Source organism: Somniosus microcephalus, chromosome 10 (assembly GCF_052327205.1).
Source record: "Somniosus microcephalus isolate GS21.2 chromosome 10, FLI_Smic_1.0, whole genome shotgun sequence".
NCBI classification, from domain to species: Eukaryota; Metazoa; Chordata; class Chondrichthyes; order Squaliformes; family Somniosidae; genus Somniosus; species Somniosus microcephalus.
In genome coordinates, this window is record NC_140996.1 from 165028865 (window position 1) to 165054870 (window position 26006).

Below are 26006 nucleotides of genomic sequence, written 5' to 3' on the forward strand. Positions count from 1 at the left end.
GGGAAGGGGGGGAAGGGAAGGGAGGGGGAGGGGGGGAAGGGAGGGGGGGAAGGGAGGGGGAGGGGGGGGAAGGGAGGGGGGGAAGGAGGGGGGAAGGGAGGGGGGAAGGGAGGGGGGAAGGGAGGGGGGAAGGGAGGGGGGGAAGGGAGGGGGGAGAGGGGGGAGAGGGGGGAGGGGGGAGAGGGGGGAGGGGGAGGGAGGGGGAGGGAGGGGGGAGAGGGGGGAGGGGGGAGGGAGGGGGGAGAGAGGGGGGAGGGGGAGGGAGGGGGGAGGGGGAGGGAGGGGAAGGAGGGAGGGGGGGAGGGAGGGGGAGAGAGGGAGGGAGGGAGGGAGGGAGGGAGGGAGGGAAGGGAGGGGGAGAGGAGGGAGGGAGAGAGGGAGGGAGGGGGAGAGGGAGGGAGGGAGGGGGAGGGAGGGGAGGGAGGGGGAGGAGGGGAGGGAGGGGGAGGGAGGGGGAGAAGGGAGGGGGAGGGGGGGGAGCGAGGGGGGGGGGGGAGGGGGGGGAGAGGGGGGGGGGGGAGGGGTGGAGCGAGGGGGGGGGGGAGGGGGGGAGCGAGGGGGGGAGCGAGGGGGGAAGGGAGGGAGGGGAAGGGAGGGGAGGGGGAAGGGAGGGGGAGGGGAGGGAGGGGGGGGAGGGAGGGAGGGGGGAAGGGAGGGGGGGAAGGGGAGGGGGAAGAGGAGGGGGGGAAGGGAGGGAAGGGGAGGGGGGGAAGGGGAGGGGGGAAGGGGAAGGAGGGAAGGAGGAGGGAGGGGGGGAAGGGAGGGGGGGAAGGAGGGGGGGGAAGGGAGGGGGGAAGGGGGGGGGAAGGGAGGGGGGAAGGGAGGGGGGAAGGGGAGGGGGGGGGAGGGAGGGGGGAGGGGGGGGAGGGGAGGGGAGGGAGGGGGGAAGGAGGGGGAGGGGGGGGGAGCGAGGGGGGGAAGGGAGGGGGAGGGGGGAGGAGGGGGAGGAAGGGAGGGGGAGGGGGGGAGCGAGGGGGGGAAGGGAGGGGAGGGGGGAGGGAGGGGGAGGGGGGAGGGAGGGGGGGATGGGAGGGAGGGGGGAAGGGAGGGGGGGAAGGGAGGGGGAGAGGAGGGGGGGGAAGGGGGGGAAGGGGAGGGGGGGAAGGGAAGGGGGGAAGGGGGGGAAGGGAGGGGAGGGAAGGGAGGGGGGGGGAAGGGAGGGGGAGGGAGGGGGGGAAGGGAGGGGGAGGGAGGGAGGGAGGGGGGGAAGGGAGGGGGGGAGGAGGGGGGGGAAGGGAGGGGGGGAAGGGAGGGGAGGGAGGGGGGGAAGGGAGGGGGGGGAAGGAGAGGGGGGAAGGGGAGGGGGGGGAAGGGGAGGGGGGGAGGGAGGGGGAGGGGGGGGAAGGGGAGGGGGGGAGGGAGGGGAGGAGGGGGGAGGGGAGGAGGGGGAAGGGGGGAGGGGGGAGGGACGGAGGGGGGAAGGGAGGGGGAGGGGGGGAGCGAAGGGGGGGAAGGGAGGGGAGGGGGGAGGGAGGGGGAGGGGAGGGAGGGGGGGGGAAGGGAGGGAGGGGGGAAGGGAGGGGGGGGAAGGGGAGGGGGGACGGGAGGGGGGGAAGGGGAGGGGGGAAGGGAGGGGGGGTGAAGGGAGGGGGGGTGAAGGGAGGGGGGGGAAGCGAGGGCGGGGGGAAGGGAGGGGGGGAAGGGAGGGGGAAGGGAGGGGGGAAGGAGAGGGGGGGGGAAGGGAGGGGGGGGAAGGGAGGGGGGGAAGGGAGGGGGGGGGAAGGGAGGGGGGGAAGGGAGGGGGGGAAGGGAGGGGGGGAAGGGAGGGGGGGGAAGGGAGGGAGGGGGGGGGAAGGGAGGGGGGGAAGGGAGGGGGGGGAAGGGAGGGGGGGGAAGGGAGGGGGGGGAAGGGAGGGGGGGAAGGGAGGGGGGGGGAAGGGAGGGGGGGGAAGGGAGGGGGGGAAGGGAGGGGGGGGAAGGGAGGGGGGGGAAGGGAGGGGGGGGAAGGGAGGGGGGGGAAGGGAGGGGGGGGAAGGGAGGGGGGGAAGGGAGGGGGGGGGAAGGGAGGGGGGGGAAGGGAGGGGGGGGAAGGGAGGGGGGGAAGGGAGGGGGGGGAAGGGAGGGGGGGGAAGGGAGGGGGGGAAGGGAGGGGGGGAAGGGAGGGGGGGGAAGGGAGGGGGGGGAAGGGAGGGGGGGGAAGGGAGGGGGGGGAAGGGAGGGGGGGGAAGGGAGGGGGGGGGAAGGGAGGGGGGGGGGCAAGGGAGGGGGGGGAAGGGAGGGGGGGGAAGGAGGGGGGGGAAGGGAGGGGGGGGGAAGGGAGGGGGGGGGAAGGGAGGGGGGGGAAGGGGGGGGAAGGGATGGGGGGAAGGGATGGGGGGGGAAGGGAAGGGGGGGGAAGGGAGGGGGGGGGAAGGGAGGGGGGGGAAGGGAGGGGGGGGGAAGGGAGGGGGGGGGAAGGGAGGGGGGGGGGGGAAGGGAGGGGGGGGGGAAGGGAGGGGGGGGGAAGGGAGGGGGGGCTGGGAGAAGGGACGGGGGGGGGAAGGGAGGGGGGGAAGGGAGGGGGGGGGAAGGGAGGGGGGGGGAAGGGAGGGGGGGAAGGGAGGGGGGGGAAGGGAGGGGGGGAAGGGAGGGGGGGGAAGGGAGGGGGGGGAAGGGAGGGGGGGGAAGGGAGGGGGGGGAAGGGAGGGGGGGGGAAGGGCAGGGGGGGGAAGGGAGGGGGGGGAAGGGAGGGGGGGAAGGGAGGGGGGGAAGGGAGGGGGGGGAAGGGAGGGGGGGAAGGGGGGGGAAGGGAGGGGGGGGAAGGGGGGGGGGGAAGGGAGGGGGGGAAGGGAGGGGGGGAAGGGAGGGGGGAAGGGAGGGGGGGAAGGGAGGGGGGAAGGGAGGGGGGGGAAGGGAGGGGGGGAAGGGAGGGGGGGGAAGGAGGGGGGGGAAGGGAGGGGGGGGAAGGGAGGGGGGGGAGGAGGGGGGGGAAGGGAGGGAGGAGGGGGAGGGAGGGGGGGGGGGAAGGGGAGGGAGGGGGGGGGGGAAGGGAGGGGGGAAGGGAGGGAGGGGGGGGGGGGGAAGGGAGGGAGGGGGGGGAGGGAGGGGGGGGGGAGGGGGGGGGAGGGGGGAGGGGGGGAGGGGGGGAAGGGAGGGAGGGGGGGAAGGGAGGGGGAGGGGGGGAAGGGAGGGGGAGGGGGGGGAGCGAGGGGGGGAAGGGAGGGGAGGGGGGAGGGAGGGGGAGGGGAGGGGAGGGAGGGAGGGGGGAAGGGAGGGGGGTGAAGGGAGGGGGGGAAGGGAGGGGGGGGGGAAGGGAGGGGGGGGGAAGGGAGGTGGGGGAAGGGAGGGGGGGGAAGGGAGGGGGGGGAAGGGAGGGGGGGAAGGGAGGGGGGGGAAGGGAGGGGGGGAAGGGAGGGGGGGGAAGGGAGGGGGGGGAAGGGAGGGGGGGGAAGGAGGGGGGGGAAGGGAGGGGGGGAAGGGAGGGGGGGAAGGGAGGGGGGGAAGGGAGGGGGGGAAGGGAGGGGGGGGCAAGGAGGGGGGGGAAGGGAGGGGGGGAAGGGAGGGGGGGGAAGGAGGGGGGGGAAGGGAGGGGGGGGGAAGGGAGGGGGGGGAAGGGAGGGGGGGAAGGGAGGGGGGGGGAAGGGAGGGGGGGGGAAGGGAGGGGGGGGGAAGGGAGGGGGGGGGAAGGCGAGGGGGGGGGAAGGGAGGGGGGGGAAGGGGAGGGGGGGGGAAGGGAGGGGGGGAAGGGAGGGGGGGAAGGGAGGGGGGGAAGGATGGGGGGGAAGGGAGGGGGGGGGAAGGGAGGGGGGGGGAAGGGAGGGGAGGGGGAAGGGAGGGGGGGGGGAAGGGAGGGGGAGGGGGAAGGGAGGGGGGGGGGAAGGGAGGGGGGGGGGAAGGGAGGGGGGGGGAAGGAGGGGGGGGAAGGGAGGGGGGGGAAGGGGAGGGGAGGGGGAAGGGAGGGGGGGGGAAGGGAGGGGGGGGAAGGGAGGGGGGGGAAGGGAGGGGGGGGAAGGGAGGGGGGGGAAGGGAGGGGGGGAAGGGAGGGGGGGGAAGGAGGGGGGGGAAGGGAGGGGGGGGAAGGGAGGGGGGGAAGGGAGGGGGGAAGGGAGGGGGAGGGAAGGGAGGGGGGGGAAGGGAGGGGGGGGGAAGGGAGGGGGGGGGAAGGGAGGGGGGGGAAGGGAGGGAGGGGGGGAGGGAGGGGGGGGAAGGGAGGGAGGGGGGGAGGGAGGGGGGGGGAAGGGAGGGGGGGGAAGGGAGGGGGGGGAAGGGAGGGGGGGAAGGGAGGGGGGAGGGAGGGGAGGGGAGGGGGGGAAGGGAGGGGGGGAAGGGAGGGGGGAAAGGGAGGGGGGGAAAGGGAGGGGGGGAAAGGGAGGGGGGAAAGGGAGGGGGGAAAGGGAGGGGGGAGGGGGGGAAAGGGAGGGGGGAGGGGGGGAAAGGGAGGGGGAGGGTGGGGAAAGGGAGGGGGAGGGTGGGGAAAGGGAAGGGGGAGGGTGGGGGAAAGGGAGGGGGAGGGGGGGAAAGGGAGGGGGGGAAAGGGAGGGGGGAAAGGGAGGGGGAGGGGGGGAAAGGGAGGGGGAAGGGAGGGGGGGATGGGAGGGGGATGGGAGGGGGGGAGGGGAGGAGGAGGGGGGGAAGGGAGGAGGGGGGGAGGGGGGGAAGGGAGGAGGGGGGGAAGGGAGGAGGGGGGGAGGGGGGGAGGGGGGGGAAGGGAGGAGGGGGGGAGGGGGGGAAGGGAGGAGGGAGGGGAGGGGGGGAAGGGAGGAGGGGGGGGAGGGGGGGAAGGGAGGGATGGGGGGGGGAGGGGGGGAAGGGAGGAGGGGGGGAGGGGGGGAAGGGGAGAAGGGGGGAGGGGGGGAAGGGAGGAGGGGGGGAGGGGGGGGAGGGAGGAGGGGGGGAGGGGGGGAGGGAGGAGGGGGGGAAGGGAGGAGGGGGGAAGGGAGGAGGGGGGAAGGGAGGAGGGGGGAGGGGGGGAAGGGGGGAAGGGAGGAGGGGGGGAGGGGAGGAGGGGGGGAAGGGGGGAAGGGGGGAGGGGGGGGGAGGGGGGGAGGGGGGGAAGGGAGGAGGGGGGGAGGGGGGGAAGGGAGGAGGGGGGAGGGGGGGAAAGGAGGAGGGGGGGAGGGGGGGAAGGGAGGAGGGGGGGAGGGGGGAAGGGAGGAGGGGGGGAGGGGGGGAAGGGAGGAGGGGGGGAGGGGGGAGGGGGGAAGGGAGGAGGGGGGAGGGGGGAAGGGAGGAGGGGGGGAGGGGGGGAAGGGAGGAGGGGGGGAAGGGAGGAGGGGGGGAAGGGAGGGGGGGGGAAGGGGGGAAGGGGGAGGAGGGGGGAAGGGGGGGAAGGGAGGAGGGGGGGAAGGGGGGGAAGGGAGGAGGGGGGAGGGGAGGGGGGAGAGGAGGGGGGGAGGGGGAGGGGGAGAGGAGGGGGGAGAGGAGGGGGAGAGGAGGGGGGAGGGGGGGAGGGGAGGGGGGAGAGGAGGGGGGAGGAGGAGGGGGGAGGGGGAGGGGATGGGGGGAGGGGAGGAGGGGGAGGGGGGGGAGGGGGGAGAGGAGGGGGGAGGGGAGGGGGGGAGGGGAGGGGGGGAGGGGCGGGGGGGAGTGGAGTGGAGGGGGGGAGGGGAGGGGGGGAGGGGAGGGAAGGGGGGGAGGGAAGGGGGGAGGGAAGGGGGGGAGGGAAGGGGGGGAGGAAGGGGGGGAGGGGAGGGGAGGGGAGGGGAGGGGGAGGGGAGGGGGAGGGGAGGGGGAAGGGAGGGGAAGGGAGGGGGAAGGGAGGGGGAAGGGAGGGGGAAGGGAGGGGGAAGGGAGGGGGAAGGGGAGGAGGGGGAAGGGAAGGGAGGGGAGGGGGGGGAGGGGAGGGGGGGGAGGGGGAAGGGAGGGGAGGGGGGGGAGGGGGAAGGGAGGGGAGGGGGAAGGGAGGGGAGGGGGAAGGGAGGGGAGGGGGAAGGGAGGGGAGGGGGAAGGGAGGGGAGGGGGAAGGGAGGGGAGGGGGGGAAGGGAGGGGAGGGGGGGAAGGGAGGGGAGGGGGGGAAGGGAGGGGAGGGGGGGAAGGGAGGGGAGGGGGGGGAAGGGAGGGGAGGGGGGGAAGGGAGGGGAGGGGGGAGGGGAGGGGGGGGAGGGGGGAGGGGAGGGGGGGAAGGAGGGGAGGGGGGAGGGGGGGGGAGGGGAGGGGGGAGGGGAGGGGAGGGGAGGGAGGGGGAGGGGGAGGGGGGGGAAGGGGAGGGGGAGGGGAGGGGGAGTGGAGGGGAGGGGGAGGGGGAAGGGAGGGGAGGGGGGGAAGGGAGGGGAGGGGGGGAAGGGAGGGGAGGGGGGGAAGGAGAGGGGAGGGGAGGGGGGGAAGGGAGGGGAGGGGAGGGGGGGGAAGGGGGGGGAAGGGGGGGGAAGGAGGGGAAGGGAGGGGAGGGGAGGGGGGGGAGGGTCGAGGCATCTGTGTAAACAGTAACCTGGGGAAGGTATTCTGTGGCATCATAAACAAAGACTTATAAACTTCCTTGAGGAGCACAATGTCTTGAGTAAAAGCCAAATTGGATTCCTGCAAACTATAGAACATCCGATCATATCTTCACCCTGCAAACCCTAATTGACAAACACGTTCACCATAACAAAGCAAAATCTACGCATGCTTTGTAGATTTCCAGAAGGCTTTCGACTCCATCTGGCATGACGGTTTATTCCTGAAACTTATCGAAAGTGGGGTAGGAGGGAAAACATATGATGTAATTAAATCAATGTATACAAACAACAAATGTGCAGTTAAAATTGGAGACAAACAAACAAAATACTTCCCACAGGGGCGGGGGTGACGCAGGGCTCGCCAATCTCACCGACACTCTTTAATATTTACATAAATGGATTGGCAAAACTACTTGAACAATCTACAGCACCCGGCCTCACCCTATATGAATCCAAGGTTAAATTCCTCCTCTATGCAGACGACCTGGTTCTGCTGTCACCTACTAAAGAGGGGCTACAGCAAAACCTGGACCTGCTGGAGTCGTACTGCCAGACTTGGGCCCTGACAATAAATCCCCAAAAAACCAAAGTCCTTGTGTTCCAGCAAAGATCCAAACATCAGGGACCCAAAATAAATTTCACAGTAGGAACAACCAAAATTGAACAAACCACTAACTACACATACTTGGGCTTAAAAATCAGTTCTACGGGAAACTTCAAACTGGCTGTGAATGAACTGAAAGAGAAAGCAAGAAGGGCTTTCTATGCCATCAAAAAATCAATCCAAATAGAAATCCCAATTAGCATTTGGCTCAAAATTTTCAAATCAGTAATTGAACCAATTGCACTCTATGGCAGTGAGGTATGGGGACCGCTAACTCAACAAGAATTTGCAAAATGGGACAAACACCCAATTGAGATCCTACATGCAGAATTCTGTAAAAGTATCCTCCGGACTCAAAGGAAAACAGTAAACAATGCATGCAGGGCGGAACTAGGCCAATATCCATTAATAATCACTATCCAAAAAAGAGCCACCAAATTTTGGAATCACCTACAAATGAGCAATCCCCAATGCTATCACTACGACGCCCTGAAATGCCAAGAGCTGACCATAAAGAAGAATACCCTCAGTCAACTAGTCCTGGGACTCAGTGAAGTAACTACTAACAATAACCAGCCCCAGGACAGTGACAGGGTAACACAAAGAATTCGACCCAACACAATCGTCGCTAAGCAAAAGGAAAAATATCTGACATATTGGGCAGAAACAACAAAAATCCAAAGCAAACTCAATTGCTACTTGGCCCTAAACAGACAATACAACATAGCTGATTACCTGACCATGGTAAAGGATAACAAACTGAGAAGAACCTTGACAAGGTACAGACTTAGCGAACATAGCCTAGCGATCGAAAAAGGCAGACACAGGCAGACCAGGCTGCCAAGAGAGGACAGGATATGCTCTCACTGCAGTCAGGGAGTGGTGGAGACAGAGATGCACTTCCTCACAGCTTGTGGAAAATATCAGGGCATCAGGGAGAATTTCTACCAAAAATTCTCACAAATATGCCCTGATTTCAGAAATCTGAATGACAACCAAAAACTCCCATTCCTACTGGGAGAGGAGAGAAGCTGTATAACACTGGCGGCACACTATGTTACAGCTTGCCATGAACAGAGGGACAACCAGTAAACTAAGAAAATAATATATATAAACAATGCGAATGTATATTTATACACTCAGGGATATACCTGTTTATACACTGTATGAATAGAACTGCGTTTATGTGCTAAACCATAAATGTATTTTGATGCTTTGGCAACATAAGATGTAACTTATCATGCCAATAAAGCGATTTGAATTGTGAATTGTGAATTGTGAGGGAGGGGGGGAAGGGGAAGGGAGGGAGGGGAAGGGGAAGGTGTGTTTGGTGGTGGGATCACGCTGGAGATGGCAGAAATGGCGCATGGTGATCCGTTGAATGTGGAGGCTGGTGGGGTGAAAGGCAAGGACAAGCGGAACCCTATCATGGTTCTGGGAGGGAGGGGAATGGGTGATAGCAGAAGTGCGGGAAATGGAACGGACATGGTACAGGGGAATCCTCGGTTGAGGAAAAAGGAAGACAGATCAGAAGCACTAGTATGAAAAGGTGGCATCGTCACAACAGATGCAGCGGAGACGGAAAAACTGGGAGAATGGAATAGAGTCCTTACAGGAAGCAGGGTGGGAGGAAGTGTAGTCCAGGTAGCTGTGGGAGTCAGTGGGCTTATAGCTCATACTGATGCTAGTATTTGTTAGTGACCCAGAAAACATACATGAAATGTAAGTGGGATCACACTGGGGGTCAGCGACTATAGAATTATATAGTTTAACATGAGCTTGGAGTCAGAAATATCTAATACCAGGTACATAACTTTAAATTCAAATAAATGAGGGAACAAAACCATATATATTGGGGAGGGTGGGGATGTTGTAGGCTGCAGTTCTGTGGAAGGGTTTTCTGTTTTTATTTCAGATTTCCAGTATCTGCAGTATTTAGCTTTTTAATCAACTACAATAGTCATGCAGTACCTTTTACTGAATGCATTAGGAAAATAGTGCCATTGCAATCAAATCATGAGCCACGGTTTAATAATGCATCACCGAAGACACCAGTCTGCAGTAAATGCTTCACATACTTGTGGCTCGAAACCAAGATCCCAGTGTTGGAACTCGCTATTAGAATGACACACATAAACATAGGGAGTAAACGTTAATTTTAAAAGTAAATTCACCAAAATACGTAGCTGACATTTCGTCGGTTGCCCAAGAATTAATCAGCCTCGAGCAGTGTTTACCCCAGGTGATGTGGGTTTTAAACATTAAAGGGCTCAGGCCGCGGCTGCGGATCATTCTCACGAGCTGCTGAAACTGCCGCCTCACCCACACACGCGCGGACAACACCGAGCCAATACCTTGGCCGCGATTTCCTCTCTTGCTCTCCGTTTAAATTCTCTTCTTTCCTCGATTGCTTTCCCGCTTTCAAATCTGCCTCCGTACTCCGCCATCTTGCCGCCGTAGCTGGAACTCACCTAGCAACGCTCACTTTACGGCGGTCGCGCAGCCCCAACATAAACGTCGTGATGCCAGAGGCCGCGCGTGTCTCCGCGGGAAGCTGCAGAGTGGGACCAGTTACAGCGCTGCAGCTTTGTCGTGTATTTCTGAAACATGTTGACGGACACATTGAATCAATTTGCAACATAGGAGGCCATTCAACCTACTTCCCTGCTAGCAGAATTCAAAACTATTTAATCTATATATAAATATTCAATTAATTAATGTCAATAAGTCTGTCGCTTTAAATACAGCTTGCATTTATATAATAGCCATGATGTGGAGATGCCGGTGTAGGACTGGGGTGGACAAATGTGAGAAGTCACACAACACCAGGTTATAGTCCAACAGCTTTATTTGAGATTACAAGCTTTTGGAGCGCTGCTCCTTCGTCAGCTGTTGGACTATAACCTGGTGGTGTGTGACTTCTCACATGCATTTATATAACGCTTTTAACGTAGTAAAATGTCCCAAAGTGCTTCACGGGAACATTATCAAACACAATTTGACGCTGAACCACGTAAGAAGATATTAGGTCAGATGACTAAAAGTTTGGTCAAAGAGGTAGGTTTTAAGGAGCATAATAAAGGAGGAGAGAGAGATGGAGAGCTTTAGGCAGGGAATTCCAGAGCTAAGGGTCCAGACAGCTGAAGGCACGGCCACCAATGGTGGAGCAATTAAAACAGGGGATGCGCAACAGGCCAGAATTGGAGAAGTGCAGAGATCTCATTGGAGGCTTAGAGGAATGTTATGTTCATAAATAAATAGACGTTTTCATTATGAACAGCTAGCTTGAGCTAGTCATTTATTCAGCCATGTGGACTAGTGTACAGACATCCATCTTGACTACTGCCTTGTGGGTAGCCTCTTACTAAACATACAGCTCCACCTAGTGTACCATTCTAGAATGACATGTTACTGATCATTACATTCCCCCTTCCTTAGAGGTTAAACAAAATCAGTATCAATCAATCATAACGACATAAACATCTTCACAACAGTCAACACATTTTCAAAGCTTTATGAACTCTAAGCTTTTCATTCTTTTATTATAGTTTTCTTTATACTCAAAGATTAAGTCTATCAGGCTTTTTTACTTCACGTGTGGATCTTCTCAGCACAGGTAGGTCTGATGTGTTTTCATGAGAGCCTGTATGTGTGTTTGTGTTAGATTGTTCTGATGGTGAGTGACAAGATTCATTTGCGGCATTGTCATCGATTTGCTCTTGGTAGTTTCTTGTGTTTTCAGGAGGGAACGGCGGTTCCTCCTGAGAATCTGTTCTTCCTCAGTTCTAACGGTGTATGGCCTTGGTCCTACTTCCTCAAGAACTGTAGCTTTCCTGTTCCATGCATTTGGATCCTCAATCCTGACAACATCATCCCTTGTCAATGGTTTCAGAGTTTTGGATGACTTGTCATAGTGTGATTTCTGTTTCAGCTTTAACAGTTGAAGTCTCTGTCTCATTTCCTTACTCTGCTTTTCTTTTGCACAGCAGGGTAGTGTGGTGCGCAACTTGCGACCCATTAGGAGTTCAGCAGGTGAAGAACCACAGTCTAAAGGGGAGGCTCGGTAGCTCAGCAGGGCGAGATAAGGATCAGACTTGCTTTCTGTTGCTTTCTTCAGTAGCTGTTTGAGAACTTGAACACCTTTCTCTGCCTTACCATTTGACTGAGCATACAGAGGACTGGATGTGATGTGTTGAAAGTCATAATGTGCTGCAAACTGTTGCCACTCCTTACAGTTGAAGCATGGACCATTGTCGCTAACGGCAATCCTGGGAATTCCATGTCTGGCGAAGATGGATTTAACATGCATTATGACACTGCTTGCTGATGTGCTTGAGAGCAGCGCCATCTCAGGATAGTTAGAATAGTAGTCAATCACTATTAGATAGTCTTTACCATTCAAATGAAAGAGGTCCACACCAACCTTTTGCCATGGTGCTGTTGGTAAGTCAGCTACTATCATTGGTTCCTTTGCTTGTTTGTTTTGGTGTTTCTGACATGTCTCACATATGCCTATCATGTTCTCAATGTCCTTATTTATACCAGGCCAATAAACAGTGTCTCTTGCTCTCCTTTTGCATTTTTCAATTCCGAGGTGTCCCTCATGAATCCTTTTGAGCATGTCTTGACGTAGAGCCTGTGGAATGACTATTCTGTTCTGTTTTAGTAATAGTCCACTTGTGACACTTAACTCTGACCTGATAGTATTTTGGACAGGAACCTTTTGGCCAACCATGATGAATGTTCTCTATTACTGTTTGTAATACTGTATCTTTTACTGTTTCTTCTGCTATTTGCTTTGATTTTGTGTCTGACACGGGCAGCGCAGCAGTGACCATACTCACATGAACATCCACGTCTTCCTCAGTAGAGCTCACATGACTCATTGTGGGTGCTCGGGATAGTGCATCTGCTAACACTATGTGTTTGCCTGGTGTGTAGATCAGTTCAAAGTCATATCTTTGCAGCTTCATCATGAGTTGTTGAATCCTTGGAGACATCTCATTCAGATTTTTTTTTATGATGGCAACCAGTGGGCAGTGGTCTGTCTCAACTGTGAAGGTGGGAAGTCCATATATGTAGCCATGGAACTTTTCTAGTCCAACTACCAAGCCTAGACATTCCTTTTCAATCTGGACGTATCGACACTCAGAGTCAGTCATAGACCTGGAGGCATAGGCAACAGGCTTCCAATCTTCACCCTCTGCTTGTAGCAAGACCGCGCCTAGGCCATCTTTTGATGCATCCGTTGACACTTTGATTCTCTTTGTTGGGTCAAAGAAGGTGAGTACAGGTGTGGTTGTCAGCACTGTTTTGAGGTTCATCCACTCTTGTTCATGTCTTTCTGTCCATGCGAACTCATTTGTTTTATGTAGCAGGTCTCGCAGACAGGCTGTCTTGGCTGACAAGTTAGGAATGAACTTTCCAATGAAGTTTATCATCCCCATGATGCGTAGCACTCCTTTTTTGTCAGTGGGTCGAGGCATTTTGAGTATGGCGTTTACTTTTTCCATATCTGGCTCTATTCTTTTACCAGATAGATTATCTCCTAGGAAAGTGACTTCCTGGATGCCAAACTGACACTTGGCTTTGTTGAGCTTCAGTCCATTCCAGTGTATGCTCTGTAGCACTTTAGTCAGTCTCTCATTGTGTTCTTTCAGTGTGGAGCCCCAGATGATGATGTCATCAACATAGACCCGAACTCCTTCCAGACCTTCAATTATGTGTTTCATCGCTCTATGAAAGATTTCAGATGCAGATATTATCCCGAAAGGCACTCTGAGGAAACAATACCTGCCAAATGGTGTGTTGAAGGTACAGTATTTGGTGCTCTCTTCATCCAGTTTTAGTTGCCAAAATCCTTGTGAGGCATCGAGCTTTGTGAAGTATCTGGCACCTGACATTTCACTGGTGATTTCTTCTCGCTTGGGAATCTGGTAGTGTTCACGTTTTATGTTTGCATTTAAGTCCTTTGGATCCATGCATACTCTTAGATCATTGTTCTTTTTCTTTACACATACCATGGAGTTAACCCAGTCTGTTGGCTCTTCGACTTTCCTGATGACTCCTAGTGTGGTCATTCTGTCCAGTTCTTTCTTGAGCCGGTCACGCAGGGGTGCTGGAACTCTCCATGGAGCATGTACCACTGGCTGAGCATCCTCCTTTAGCTGGATCTTGTAAGTGAATGGTAGAACTCCAAATCCTTTGAACACATCCTGGAAATTACTCACTACAGAATCCACTAAGTCATCTGGTCTGCTTATGGCACAGTTTATACGGTAGACTCTCTTGACCAGTTCTAAGTCCTCACAAGCTTTGTCACCTAGTAGTGAATCAAGTCCTTCAGCCACAACAGAAAACATGAGATGATGCACTTTGCCTTTGACTGTCACTTTAAGTGTGCATACACCTAAGCTATCTATTTTCTGTCCATTATAGTTCTTCAGTAGTACTGACTTTTTCTGTATTTTGGGCTTTTCTTTCATATTGTTAATGTCACTCACACTGATTAAGTTTGCTTTTGCCCCAGTGTCTAGTTTCAATGTAACTAATGCTCTATTTACCTGCAGTGGCATTATCCATTTGTCCTCTTTTACTGCATTAATTTTATGTTCAGCATTGTCCATTCCTGAGGGCTGCACATTTTCTGTATCCTTTTCGATATTGTCACGACACCATTCCTACAAAAAATGTCTCACTTAAATCAGTGTCCTCAATCACATTGACTTGTTGCCCTTTCTTTGTTTTTACTTTTGAAAAGCATTGTTTGGCAAAGTGATTCTTTCCATTACATTTTGTGCACATTTTTCCAAACGCTGGGCATTGTCTTGGCTGGTGCTGGTAACCACAGCGTTTACAATTAAAAATTCCATCCTCCGATTGCTTTGCATTTCTGTTCTGCCCATGTTTCTTCCCCTTGCAGAACACAGCACCGACAGCAGCACAGTCACTCATTACAGTCGCATTATTATTAATTTCACTGAAAGTCTTCACGTGCTTCTGAGCTAGCTCACTGGCATGGCAGTTTCACAACATCCTCCAATGTTAGTTTGGTTTCTCTCAACAAACGTTCCCTGACGTTTTTATCATGAATACCAAACACAATCTGGTCACGAATCATGGATGATTTCAGTACAGAGAAATTACATGTCTGTGCTTTCAGTTTCAGATCAGTCACAAAGCTATCAAAAGTCTCATTTTGCTGCTGTGTCCGTGAACAGAACACGTACCTCTCATAGGTCTCGTTCTTTTTGGGAGAACCATGTGTATCAAACTTCTTTAGCACATCGTCCATTTTTTCTCTGTCCTCCTCTTGATCAAATACAAACGTATTAAATACCTCTATTGCCTGCGGGCCTGCAACCGTGAGCAGTAATGTTATTTTCCTTGCGTCTGGCATCGTACCGAACCCGATGGCGGCAATGTAGAGTTCAAATTGTTGTTTGAAAGTCCGCCAATTGCAGTCGACATTCCCCGTGAGTTTCAAACCCTCCGGTGGCTTCAAATTCTCCATGTCGCGTTTCACAATATTCAGCAGGTATTACCACTCCTTGTACCATGTTATGTTCATAAATAAATAGACGTTTTCATTATGAACAGCTAGCTTGAGCTAGTCATTTATTCAGCCATGTGGACTAGTGTACAGGCATCCATCTTGACTACTGCCTTGTGGGTAGCCTCTTACTAAACATACAGCTCCACCTAGTGTACCATTCTAGAATGACATGTTACTGATCATTACAAGGAGGTTACAGAGATTGGGAGGGAGGCTAGGCCATGGAGGGATTTGAAATCACAGCATTGATTAACTAGGAGGCAATGTAGGTCAGCAAGCACAGGGGTGATGCATGAACGGGACTTGGTGCAAGTTAAGATACAGGCAGCAGAGTTTTGGATGAGTGCAGGTTCATGTAAAGTGGAAGATGGGAGTCCGGCCAGGAGAGCATTGGAAGTCGAGTCTAGAGATAACAAAGACATCTGGATGAGGGTTTCAGCAGCAGATGAGCTGAGCCGGGCAGAGTCGGTCGATATTACAGAGATGGAAGTAGGCGGTCTTGATGAGGGAGCAGATGTGGTTGGAAGCTCATCTCAGGGTCACATAGGACGGAGTGATTGCAAACGGTCTGGTTCAGCCTCAGCCAGTTGTCAGGGAGAAGGAAGGAGTCAGTGACTAGGGAACAGCGTTCTGGCGGGGAACCTAGGATATTGGCTTTGGTCTTCCCAATATTTAGTTGGAGGAAGTTTCTGCTCATCCAGTACTGGATGTCGGACAAGCAGTGTAACAAATAAGAGACCGTGGAGGGGTCGAGAGAGGTGGTGGTGAGATAGGGCTGGGTGTTATCAGTGTACATATGGAGCCGGATGTTGTGCTTTTGGATAATGTCGCCGAGAGGCAGCATGTAGATGAGAAATAGGAAGGGACCAAGGTTAGATCCTTGGGGGATGGTGCTGGAACGGGAAAAGAAGCCAATTTAGGTGATTCTCTGGCTACGACTGGATAGATAAGAATGGAATCATGCAAGGACAGTCCTACCCAGCTGGATGACGGAGGAGAGGCGTTGGAGGAGGATGGTATGGTCAACCGTGAATCTGCAGACAGGCCGAGAAGAATGAGAATAACTAGTTTACCACAGTCACCATCACATAGGATGTCATTTGTGACTTTCATAAGGGCCGTTTCAGTACAGTGGTAGGGGCAGAAACCTGATTGGAGGGTTTCAAACATGGAGTTGTGGGAAAGATGTGCACGGATTTGGGAGCCGACAACACATTCAAGGATATATAGTTATATTGCATGCAAATAATAAAGTATCTATACATTTAAAATGATTAAAATGAATGCTATCACTTAAATTTCTATGAACTGATTAATATTTATATTGTAGGAATAGGCGTATTCCTAACCAAATCACTGAGGTCGACTCAGGAGAAACAATCCAACAGGTCTTTAATGAAGGATTTGACGAAGTACAGAAAACAACAAGGATCGATGCAGGAGAGCCTTGGAACAGGTCTTACCCGAACGGGGACGCCACGAGGACTCAGTAGGCAGTCCCGTGGATTGCGTGATGATGTCATTGCGTTCTTCCCGTGGTTGGGTAGTCACGTGACTTGCGTGATGACGTCATCGCGTTTGCCCACGCTTGGGACGGTCACGTGATGTGCGACGTGACGTCATCGCGTTAACCTGCGTCATCGCGTTCGCCCGCGCTCCCAAAGGAGGAAAGCCCCGCACCGGCTACATCGTTACGTTAAAGGGAATTATGTACGGTAAGTAAAGGTGGTACCGCTACAATATTAGAATATTTAACATTAAATATTTGATTGCAAAGATAAATTATTTTAATATATAATTATCAGTTTTGTAAATCGATTTCTAAATATTAAAGTGCAGTAATATTTAACTTTAAAAAATAACCATATTTCTAAGTAGAAAATAAGTAATTTTGTTCCTGAAATTTGCACAATATAATTAAACCTCAGGTATTTTACTTAAAACAGTTTATATATCTAATTGTTTAACTTCTGTATGGGTCAGAGTGTTCTTGCAGTTAGTTTTCATTTTCTTTCAGTTATTGCACCAAAAATATCAACATTGTATAGAAACACACTTGGAGTACTCTGCACAGTTCTGGTCTCCATATTATAAGAAGGATACAGAGGCACTGGAGAAGGTGCAAAAAGATTTACAAGGATGATACCAGAACTGAGAGGTTATAACTATCAGGAAAGACTGAACAGGCTGGGGCTCTTTTTTCTGGAAAAGAAAAGGCTGAGGGGTGACCCAATAGAGGTCTTTCCACTCTTGGGAGAAACCAAAACTAGGGGTCATAAATATAAGATAGTCACTAATAAATCCAATAAGGAATTCAGGAGAAACTTCTTTACCCACAGAGTGGTGAGAATGTGAAACTCACTACCACATGAGGTAGTTGAGGCAAATAGCATAGATGCATTTATGGGGAGGCTAGATGAGGGAGGAAAGAATACAAGGATATGTTGATAGAGTGAGATGAAGTAAGGTAGGAATGGTGGCATAGACCTGTTGGGCTGAATGACCTGTTTTTGCTGTAAATTTTATGTAATTCCACTGCCCTGTTCTCTCCATATCCCCGTCTATCTTTCTCTGCTTCAAGTATTTATCCATTTTTCCCTTAAAAGATGCAATAGTCTCGGACTTAATTACTCCAAGCAGAAAATCAGCCAATGCTCTAACAACTCACCTCTAAAGTCTCTCCTCATTCTCCTAGTGACCATTTTAAATTGTTGACCCTCGTCACTGACTCACCAACCAGAGGAAATAGTCTCCCTGTAGGTTCTATCAAAATCCTTCAAAATTTGGGGAAAAAAATCATAACAATTTTCTCATCCTGGCACTATCCTGGGGAACCTACTCTGTATGGGTTTCATGACTTTAACATCCTTTCATTAATGAGGTGCCCAAAACTACACATAATACTTCTAACTGTAACCTAAACAACTTTTTGTATGAATTCATAATTACTTCTTATATCCTTATTCATAAAACCCAAAATGCTATTTGTCTTTTTATGGCTTTATCTACCTTCGTTTGCACATTCAGGGAATTATGTATTGAACCCTTAGGTCTCTCTGTTCAATATCCTTCAGTGTCTTCCCACTGAATGTACACTCAACATAAGAACATAAGAAATAGGAGCAGGAGTAGGCCATTTGGCCCCTCGAGCCTGCTCCGCCATTTAATGAGATCATGGCTGATCTGATCTTGGGCTCAGCTCCATTTCCCTGCCTGCTCCCATAACCCTTCACTCCCTTATTGTTCAAGAATCTGTCTATCTCCACCTTAAATGTATTTAATGACCCAGCCTCCGCAGCTCTCTGGGGCAGAGAATTCCACAGATTTACGACCCTGAGAGAAGAAATTCCTCCTCATCTCAGTTTTAAATGGGCGACCCCTTGTTCTGAAACTATGTCCCCTAGTTCTAGATTCCCCCACGAGGGGAAACATTCTCTCAGCATCTACCTTGTTGAGCCCCCTCAGTATCTTATATGTTTCAATAAGATCACCTTTAATTCTTCTAAACTCCAATGAATATAGGCCCAACCTGCTCAACCTTTCTTCGTAAGTCAATCCCTTCATCTCAGGAATGAACCTCGTGAACCTTCTCTGAACTGCCTCCAATGCAAGTATATCCCTCCTTAAATAAGGAGACCAAAACTGTACGCAGTACTCAAGGTGTGGTCTCGCCAATACCCTGTACAGTTGTAGCAGGACTTCCCTGCTTTTATACTCCCATTCCTTGTTTTAACCACATTTTATTACGTTAAAGGTACTATATAAATACAAGTTGTTCTTCTACCCAAAATGTATTCCCTCATACTTATCCACATTAAATTGAATCTGCCACCTGTCTGCCCATTCTGCAGACCTGTCTATACCTACCTGAAGTCTTTTACTTATTGACAACCTCCAATAGGTTCCATCAATGACCATTTGCACCTCAGGGAATACCCAGCCACTCTGGAAAAAGTGAAGATCCTGCTCCTGATCTTCAACCTTCAGAAAATGATGAAATTGCTGGACCTGGCAAACAATGCCACAGTTACCTGGTGGATGCAGCAGCGCACTGCATACTGGCTGATCTGGCAAAATGATCTCCTGTAGCCCCCTGAAAGCAGTCTGTGACATAAGGTTCACGACAGCAGTTCCACAGCCATGGACCAAACTATGCCAGTCATGGAGGAGGTTCGGAGGCTCTGCTGGAGAAGATAGCAAAGTTGCACAATTGTCTCCTGGGTGAAACAAACACAGCTTCTTCTGATATGTCCAGGACATGTCAAGGTCTATGCACACAGTCACTTGTATAGATCTATGGATCCACTGAGCTCTTCTCCAATGCAGGCACATGTGTCTCTGCTCCTGGCTGAAGAATTCCTCTTCATCCTCCATCTCCCCAAGGGCAAGGGGAATTCTTGCAGTATGCTTAGGGGGATGTTGCCTATAAGAACTATATTGAGCATTAATAATTATGTATGTATTATGTTGTACTTGAAAACTTGTTAAAGGTTGACTACTCACAATTAGGTTAGGCGTTTAGGCAACATTACGAGTGCATTATGTTCTGGCAACACTGATTGCAGTCTTCTGATAATTGAAAGTTGTTATTTGCAGTAAAAAGAATGCATTAAGCAACATAAATAGCATAGCAATCTAGTGCTAAACTTTTTGAATTAAACACTTGAATTAAGAATCATCTCATTGAAACTTATAAAATTCTGGCAGGACTGGACAGACTAGATGCAGGGAGGATGTTCCCGATGGTCAAGGAATCCAGAACCAGGGGTCACAGTCTAAGGATAAGGGGTAGGCCTTTTAGGACAGAAATGAGGAGGAATTTCTTCACCCAGAGAGTGGTGAACCTGTGGAATTCTCTACCACAGAAGGCAGTAGAGGCCAATTCATTAAATATATTCAAGAAGGAGTTGGATATATTTCTTGAGGCTAAAGGGATCAAGGGGTATGGGGAGAAAGCAGGGACCGGGTACTGAACTTGGATGATCAGCCATGATCGCATTGAATGGCGGAGCAGGCTCGAGGAGCCGAATGGCCTACTCCTGCTCCTATCTTCTATGTTTCTATGTTAGTCTTCATTCCTTGAATAACCCTTGAATAAATTCCTCTCATTGCACCAGCCAATTTGGAATAGGTTGCTGACAAAGACACTCCAGAAAATCATTGGCAAGTCTAATTTAATTTAATTTAATTTAATTTAATGGTTTGTTTACATTGTAATTTCCCTTACATTCACTGCATTTTAAATCAAAAGCTGCTTAAGAGTTTCCATCCCGCCTAATTGGGGGGAAAAAGCATGCATATAGTATTATATTTTAGACTTGAAAGCAGCCACTTTGCTGTCATTAACACTATAGCATGTGTTTTAAATTTATTACATTCATCTATTATAGAACCTTGTTCTCCATTTGATTTATTAGTACATTTATACTAGAAATGGGTGTAAACATTCATTTCCAGTATCAACAAATATGTTAGTAAATAGAAAAGCCAAACTCTGCCCAATATGTGAATCCAATAAATTTAAATGCATGTCATAATTAACAAACCATCTCCCTGGGAGTTTCAAATCTGCGGTTTAATAAGTGTCAATGGGGAATATAATCTCAGTTGCAACAGCTGTGGAATAAAAAAAGACAAAACAAACTAACACTGTAATTACAATAAAATTACAATGTAAACAAACCACGACAGGGTTCCCCTTGTCCTCATCCTTCACCCTACCAGCCTCCACATTCAACGGATCATCCTGCGCCATTTCCGCCACCTCCAGCGTGATCTCACCACCAAACACATCTTCCCCTTCCCCCCCACCTTCAGCATTCCAAAGGGACTGCTCCCTCCGCGACACCCTGGTTCACTCCTCGATCACCCCTTCCCGTGCAAGCGCAAGAGATGCAACACATGCCCTTTTACCTCCTCCCGTCCCACGGTGCAGGGCCCCAAACACTCCTTCCAGGTGAAACAGCGATTTACTTGTACTTCTTACAATTTGTTATACTGTATTCGCTGCTCGCGCTGCGGTCTCCTCTACACTGAGGAGACCAAATACAGATTGGTTGACTGCTTTGCAGAACACCTCCGTTCAGTCTGTAAGCATGACCCCGAGCTTCTGTTCACCTGTCACTTTAATTCTCCACTCCACTACCACTCTCACTCTGATCTCTCGATCCTCGGCCTCTTACACTGTTCCAATGAAGCTCAATGTAAGCTCGAGGAACAGCACCTCATCTTTCGATTAGGCACTTTACAGCCTTCTGGACTTAACATCGAGTTCAACAATTTCAGATCATAACCTGTATTTCTTTATATTTTTTTTCTCTTGTTTTCTCACATGGCAGCTGTTCATGATGCTGCCATCATCATTTACACCTCATCTGGAGTCAGCTTTTGTTTCTTAACTTGTCCCATTACCTCTCCTTTCACCTTGCACCATCATCCCTTTTGTCTTTTAATCTTCCCTGTCTTCCATCCTATCACAGACCTTCTCTTTTGTTCTTTCTTCCCCTCCTCCCTGTCCCTGTCCCACACTTGCTTAAAAATCTGTTATTTCTCTAACCTTTTCCAGTTCGGACGAGGGGCCCTCGACCCGAAACGTTAACCGTTTTGCTCTTCTCGATGCTGCCTGACCTGCTGAGTGTTTCCAGCATTTTCTGTTATTTCAGATTTCCAGCATTCTGCAATATTTTGCTATTGAACCAACACTATAAATACAAACCTCTTAAGAATTCATTAATGAATATAGAGTTGGAAAACTTCAAAACAGGTAATCCACTCCTGCATTTTAAAATTAAGAAACTTTAATGGCTCATTTAACAACCTAGTAGTAGATTTGAAGACACACAACTATCACTGCCACTGTAAATCCCTCAAACAAAAACAATTGCTCATTCATGAACAAAGCCCTTATTGTGGATGATTCGATTGATAGGGCATGTGCATAGGCAGTGACTCCTTCCCCTTTAAAGACTCGCCACCTTACTATATTTTTCCTCCACTTGCCCCACCCACATTGCCATGGTGACTATAAATTCAAGTTGTTTATGTTGAGCACTTATGTGAGGAAATATTTTATTTCCCCTCCTCCCACTGCAAAGAACGTAATCACAGGTAGTGCAGTAAAATATCTGCAGTTGCAGGACAATGCAATAACATGCCAATATATTAGGCACAAAGTAGATAATGGATTTGGACAGATGATCCCCTGTATGCTGGGGTCCTGATTTAAAGACATACCACAGTGAGGTAGAGCTAAGTGAGAGAAATGACAGATATTCCTTCCAGATTGCTCTCATGCTTTTTCTTGCAAATTGTTCCTGACAGATTTAATACCTTAAATAAAACTTTTGCAGTTTCATTTCCTCTATTCAACATTCTGAAGCTGAAGGCTTTAATTATAGAATCATTACAGCACAGTAGGAGGCCATTCAGCCCGTCGAGCCCGTGCCAGCTCTTTGCAAGAGCACTTCAGCTAGTCCCAATCTCCCACCCTATCCCCGTAGCCCTGCAATTTTTTTTCCTTCAGGTACTTATCCAATTCCCTTTTGAAAGCCACGATTGAACCTGCCTCCCCCACCCTTTCAGGCAGTGCATTCCAGATCATATCCACTCGTTGCGTAAAAAAGTTTTTCCACATGTCGCCTTTCGATCTTCTGCCAATCACCTTAATTCTGTGTCCTCTGGTTCTCGACCCTTCTGCCAATGGGAACAGTTTCTCTCTATCTACTCTGTCTAGACCCCTCATGATTTTGAACACCTCTATCAAATCTCCTCTTAATCTTCTCTGCTCTAAGGAGAACAACCACAGCTTCTCCAGTCTATCCATGTAACTGAAGTCCTTCATCCCTGGAACAATTCTTGTAAATCTTTTCTGCACCCTCTCTAAGGCCTTCACATCCTTCCTAAAGTGCGGTGCCCAGAATTGGACACAATACTCCAGTTGTGGCTGAACCAGTGTTTTATACAGGCGCATCATAACCACCTTGCTTTTGTACTCTATGGGCTCGATTTTCAGTGTGCCGTGGAGTCGGGATTGGAGGCATGCGGGGGTTAAATTCCCGAAATCGGGGGACCCGACACCATCCTGCCCCCCAAGCCAGTTTCAAAGGAGGCGGGTACCCACCCCGCACTGGGACCCGCCTACCCGAGGCGGGAAGGGATTAGTGCCAATTAACTGCCTGTTAACAGGTAGTTAACAGGCAGTTTTTAGCCTAATCCCTAATTTTAAGCTTGAACTGTAGGATTCCCGACGGCTCCAAACCACGCCAAGTTGGAGGAGTCGGGCCGTCGGGTTGAAGGACTTGGAGGGCTCAAGATGTCGGTGTTCAGGTGAGTGATGTGTGCATGAGTGCAAAGGTAAGTGTGTTTGGTGTGTCTAAAGTGATTAAAGAAGTTTAAATGACCTTTTCAGCCTTCCTTTAGGTTCGGGGAGTCCCTCATCTCACCGGCACAGAAAGCAGAATGGCTGCGAACTGTCAAAAGTGACAGCCTGCAGCTTTCTGTGCAGGAGAGATTTCTAACCGAGTCTGTGGAGAAGGACGCATGTTAGAAGTAAGATTGTCATTGTTTGACAGCTTCAAACAACTGTGAAACACTGGTATTTCATCTGTCAAATCGTCTTGACAGATGAAATTTCAGTCTGTGACGTCACCTGTTGCCAGGTGGTCCTTAATTGACCTGCTGAGCCCACTGGGCGGGCTCAACAAGGTCAATTAAGTTAAAATCGCGTGGATTGGCCGCATCTCGATGGAGGCGGGACTACAACCCCGAAAGTTGTAGTCCCGCCTCCAACTCGACTCCTGAATGAAAATCCAGCCCTATGCCTCTATTTGTAAAGCCCAGGATCCCGTATGCTTTTTTTAACCGCTTTCTCAACCTGCCCTGCAACCTTCAACGATTTGTGCACATATACCCCCCCAGGTCTCTCTGTTCATGCACCCCCTTTAGGATTGTACCCTTTAGTTTATGTTGCCTCTCCTCATTCTTCCTACAAAAATGTATCACTTCGAACTTTTCCGTGTTAAACTTCATCTGCCACGTGTCCAACTTCATCTGCCACGTGTCCGCCCAGTTCACCAGCCTGTCTATGTCCTCTTGAAGTGTATCACTATCCTCCTCACTGTTCACTATACTTCCAAGTTTCATGTCATCTGCAAATTTTGAAATTGTGCCCTGTACATCTAAGTCCAAATGAAGGCAAGCATCTAGACATGAAAAAGCATTGGCTTAGTCGTAATGATTTCTTTTTTATTAAGCATAAATAGATTTTTTTAAATGCATGCTGCTATTACAATGTTTCCATATGTGAAACAAGTTTCAAAATAAAATCCAAGTCTGGGGTTACAAGTATGTAACAGCCACTTCGAACATTTTAGCATTTTTCAATTATCACACACCAATTCCCTTGATCATAATAACTCTGCACGATCCTAACGCTAGATATACCTCTACACATGTTTTCTAATTCTCCATCAGAGAAAACATGATAATAACGATGGAAAACTGCAAGTTCTTTAGACCCAGTAGGTGGCAGTGGCAAGACTTTATGGTGTCTTTTAATTCCATCTTTCAAATGCCAAGGAACAAGCAGATCTTGTGAATCAAAGGAGGTTCGATTTGTGTGAACAGGCAGCTTTGCACTGTTTTGTTTATGTATTGTGTCCTTACTAACATCTGCCAACTGATTGAAACAAGCTAAATCCATCTTATTGGTATCTTGATTGATGTTAGAGCATTCATCCACCGTTGGCCTTTCGGTGCAATTATTTTGTGATTGGATTGGTTTTCCTTTTCTTTCCATGAGATATTTAGATTTTACTTTGTTACGTTCCTGCTCCATTGCCCAAACATAAATAAGTCCCTTGCCTCCCGGTCGTAGAAGTCTCACAATCTCTTTGATGGCTGACCGCCTCCTTTCCTGTAATAAAAAGAAATTCTCACTGAACAAGACCTAATGCAAAATGGAGCAAGATATTTTGTACATATTGCAGTTACCAGTTTACAGTAGAACATGATGTAGACAACTTCTTAAGTACAGTAATGTCTATTATCAACACACATCCCCATTTAGGGCCCCTCATACCATGTACCACTCTTCAGATAAGGGTTGGGCAGGCAACTTGCTGTTAAAAAGGTGTACAAGAGCTACTCCTCTTTGACTTTGTACATTGTACCTAATCCATGAATATGACAAAATGGTACAAAGTGTCAGGACTAAAGTCTTACTTATTTTGGAAAAAGTGTATTCATTTTAAAAAATGTAATAAATGGATATAGAACATTATCACAAGTGTACAGTGGAATATCCAGTTTATACGGAACAGGAAAGGACTATTAAGTTGAGTAAGTTATGAAATTCTTTATTACTTGTGGAATAACTAGGTACTCCATGGTTCATAATTATCAAGTCTGTAACAAACACAACAGAACAATATTTATATAGCAAATAAAAAGCAAAATACAGTTTTGAAGGACCTGCACCAAAAATGTTAACTTGTTCTGTTCTCTTGTGTGTGTTTCTAGTAATTTCTGTTATTGTTCAAAATAGCTTGGTCAAGGAAATGGCTTTGAGTAAGCTTTTGAAGGAGGAAGGTAAAAATGCAGAGGAGTTTAGGCAAGGAGTTAGAGAGAGGAGGGCCAATATGGCTGAAAGCTCAGTGACCAACAGTGAAACAGAAAAAGGGAATGTATAGGAGGTCAGAGGACCAGAGAGAATGGGCAGGGCAGAAATCAGACAGAAGGTATTCAAACAGGGAATTATCAGAGAGATAAACATGGAGCCGAGAGGTAACAACCAATGTTCCCTTTAAGCTGTGTGGCTGCATAGCCACGCAGCTGTTTGGAGCTCCCGCGCAGCCAGCTCACCGGCTTTTAAATGTAAAAACTGCATGAGGATTTTTAAAGGGGCCACGCAGCCCAATAAAAAATTAAAGGGAACATTGGTAACAACATATTCAGGGACCTATGAAGGGAATGGTTGGGGGGTGGAAGCGGGGGGGGGGGAAAGAGAGAGGCCGGGGATTGGAGAAGGGGTGGCAGTTGGAGTGTACAGATGGGTGAATGTTAACCTTTTGAGGAGGTTGGGGAAGATGGGAAAGAAACTGCAGAATGACAGGGCTTGTTTAAGGAGCATGGGGTTTCTACAACAGGTTTGGGAATTAGACTTATAAAAAGAGTGGTATCAGTCTACTTAAAGATTGTCACAAGCCTGTTTATTTGCTTCCTCCATCGGTCTGCATTGATCAGCTAAAATGTAATGAATATTCACCAAGATTAAAGGAGCGTTACCATTCATAACTCTTTCCCAATATGCTTTCTCTTTCAACAGGAATCATCACAAACACAGTAACCTTTAATACTCTGAGATCATGCGACTTATCCCTCAAATCTTTCTCCAGAATAGGTTGGCTTTCACTGCAATAATCTCCTTAGTGACAGTTAAATTAAAAAGATGAAACTCTTCCGAGCAGAAATGGTGCCATTTTTACATCATAT

General features: G+C 51.1%; 2 protein-coding genes across 6 annotated transcripts in view; both read right to left on the bottom strand.

Annotated features, from left to right (window-relative positions):
- cwf19l2 (CWF19 like cell cycle control factor 2) overlaps positions 1-9452 on the bottom strand; it is a 250839-nt gene extending 241387 nt beyond the window's left edge. Inside the window, exon 1 of one of the 4 annotated variants that reach the window (XM_085999076.1) lies at positions 9316-9452. In XM_085999076.1, the coding sequence (XP_085855202.1) occupies positions 9316-9408 (93 nt within the window). In that variant the 5' untranslated portion in view covers positions 9409-9452. Of the gene's footprint in view, positions 1-9135; positions 9285-9315 lie in introns of those variants that run through there. The other 3 variants (XM_085999075.1, XM_085999077.1, XM_085999079.1) reach the window with 3 other exon arrangements.
- Positions 9453-23738: 14286 nt separating this feature from the next.
- Positions 23739-26006, bottom strand: part of alkbh8 (alkB homolog 8, tRNA methyltransferase) — a 72755-nt gene continuing 70487 nt past the window's right edge. For both annotated transcript variants that reach the window (XM_085999080.1, XM_085999081.1), the window contains exon 11: positions 23739-24429. In XM_085999080.1, coding sequence (XP_085855206.1) covers positions 23884-24429 — 546 coding nt within the window. In that variant the 3' untranslated portion in view covers positions 23739-23883. The remainder of the gene's footprint in view (positions 24430-26006) is intronic.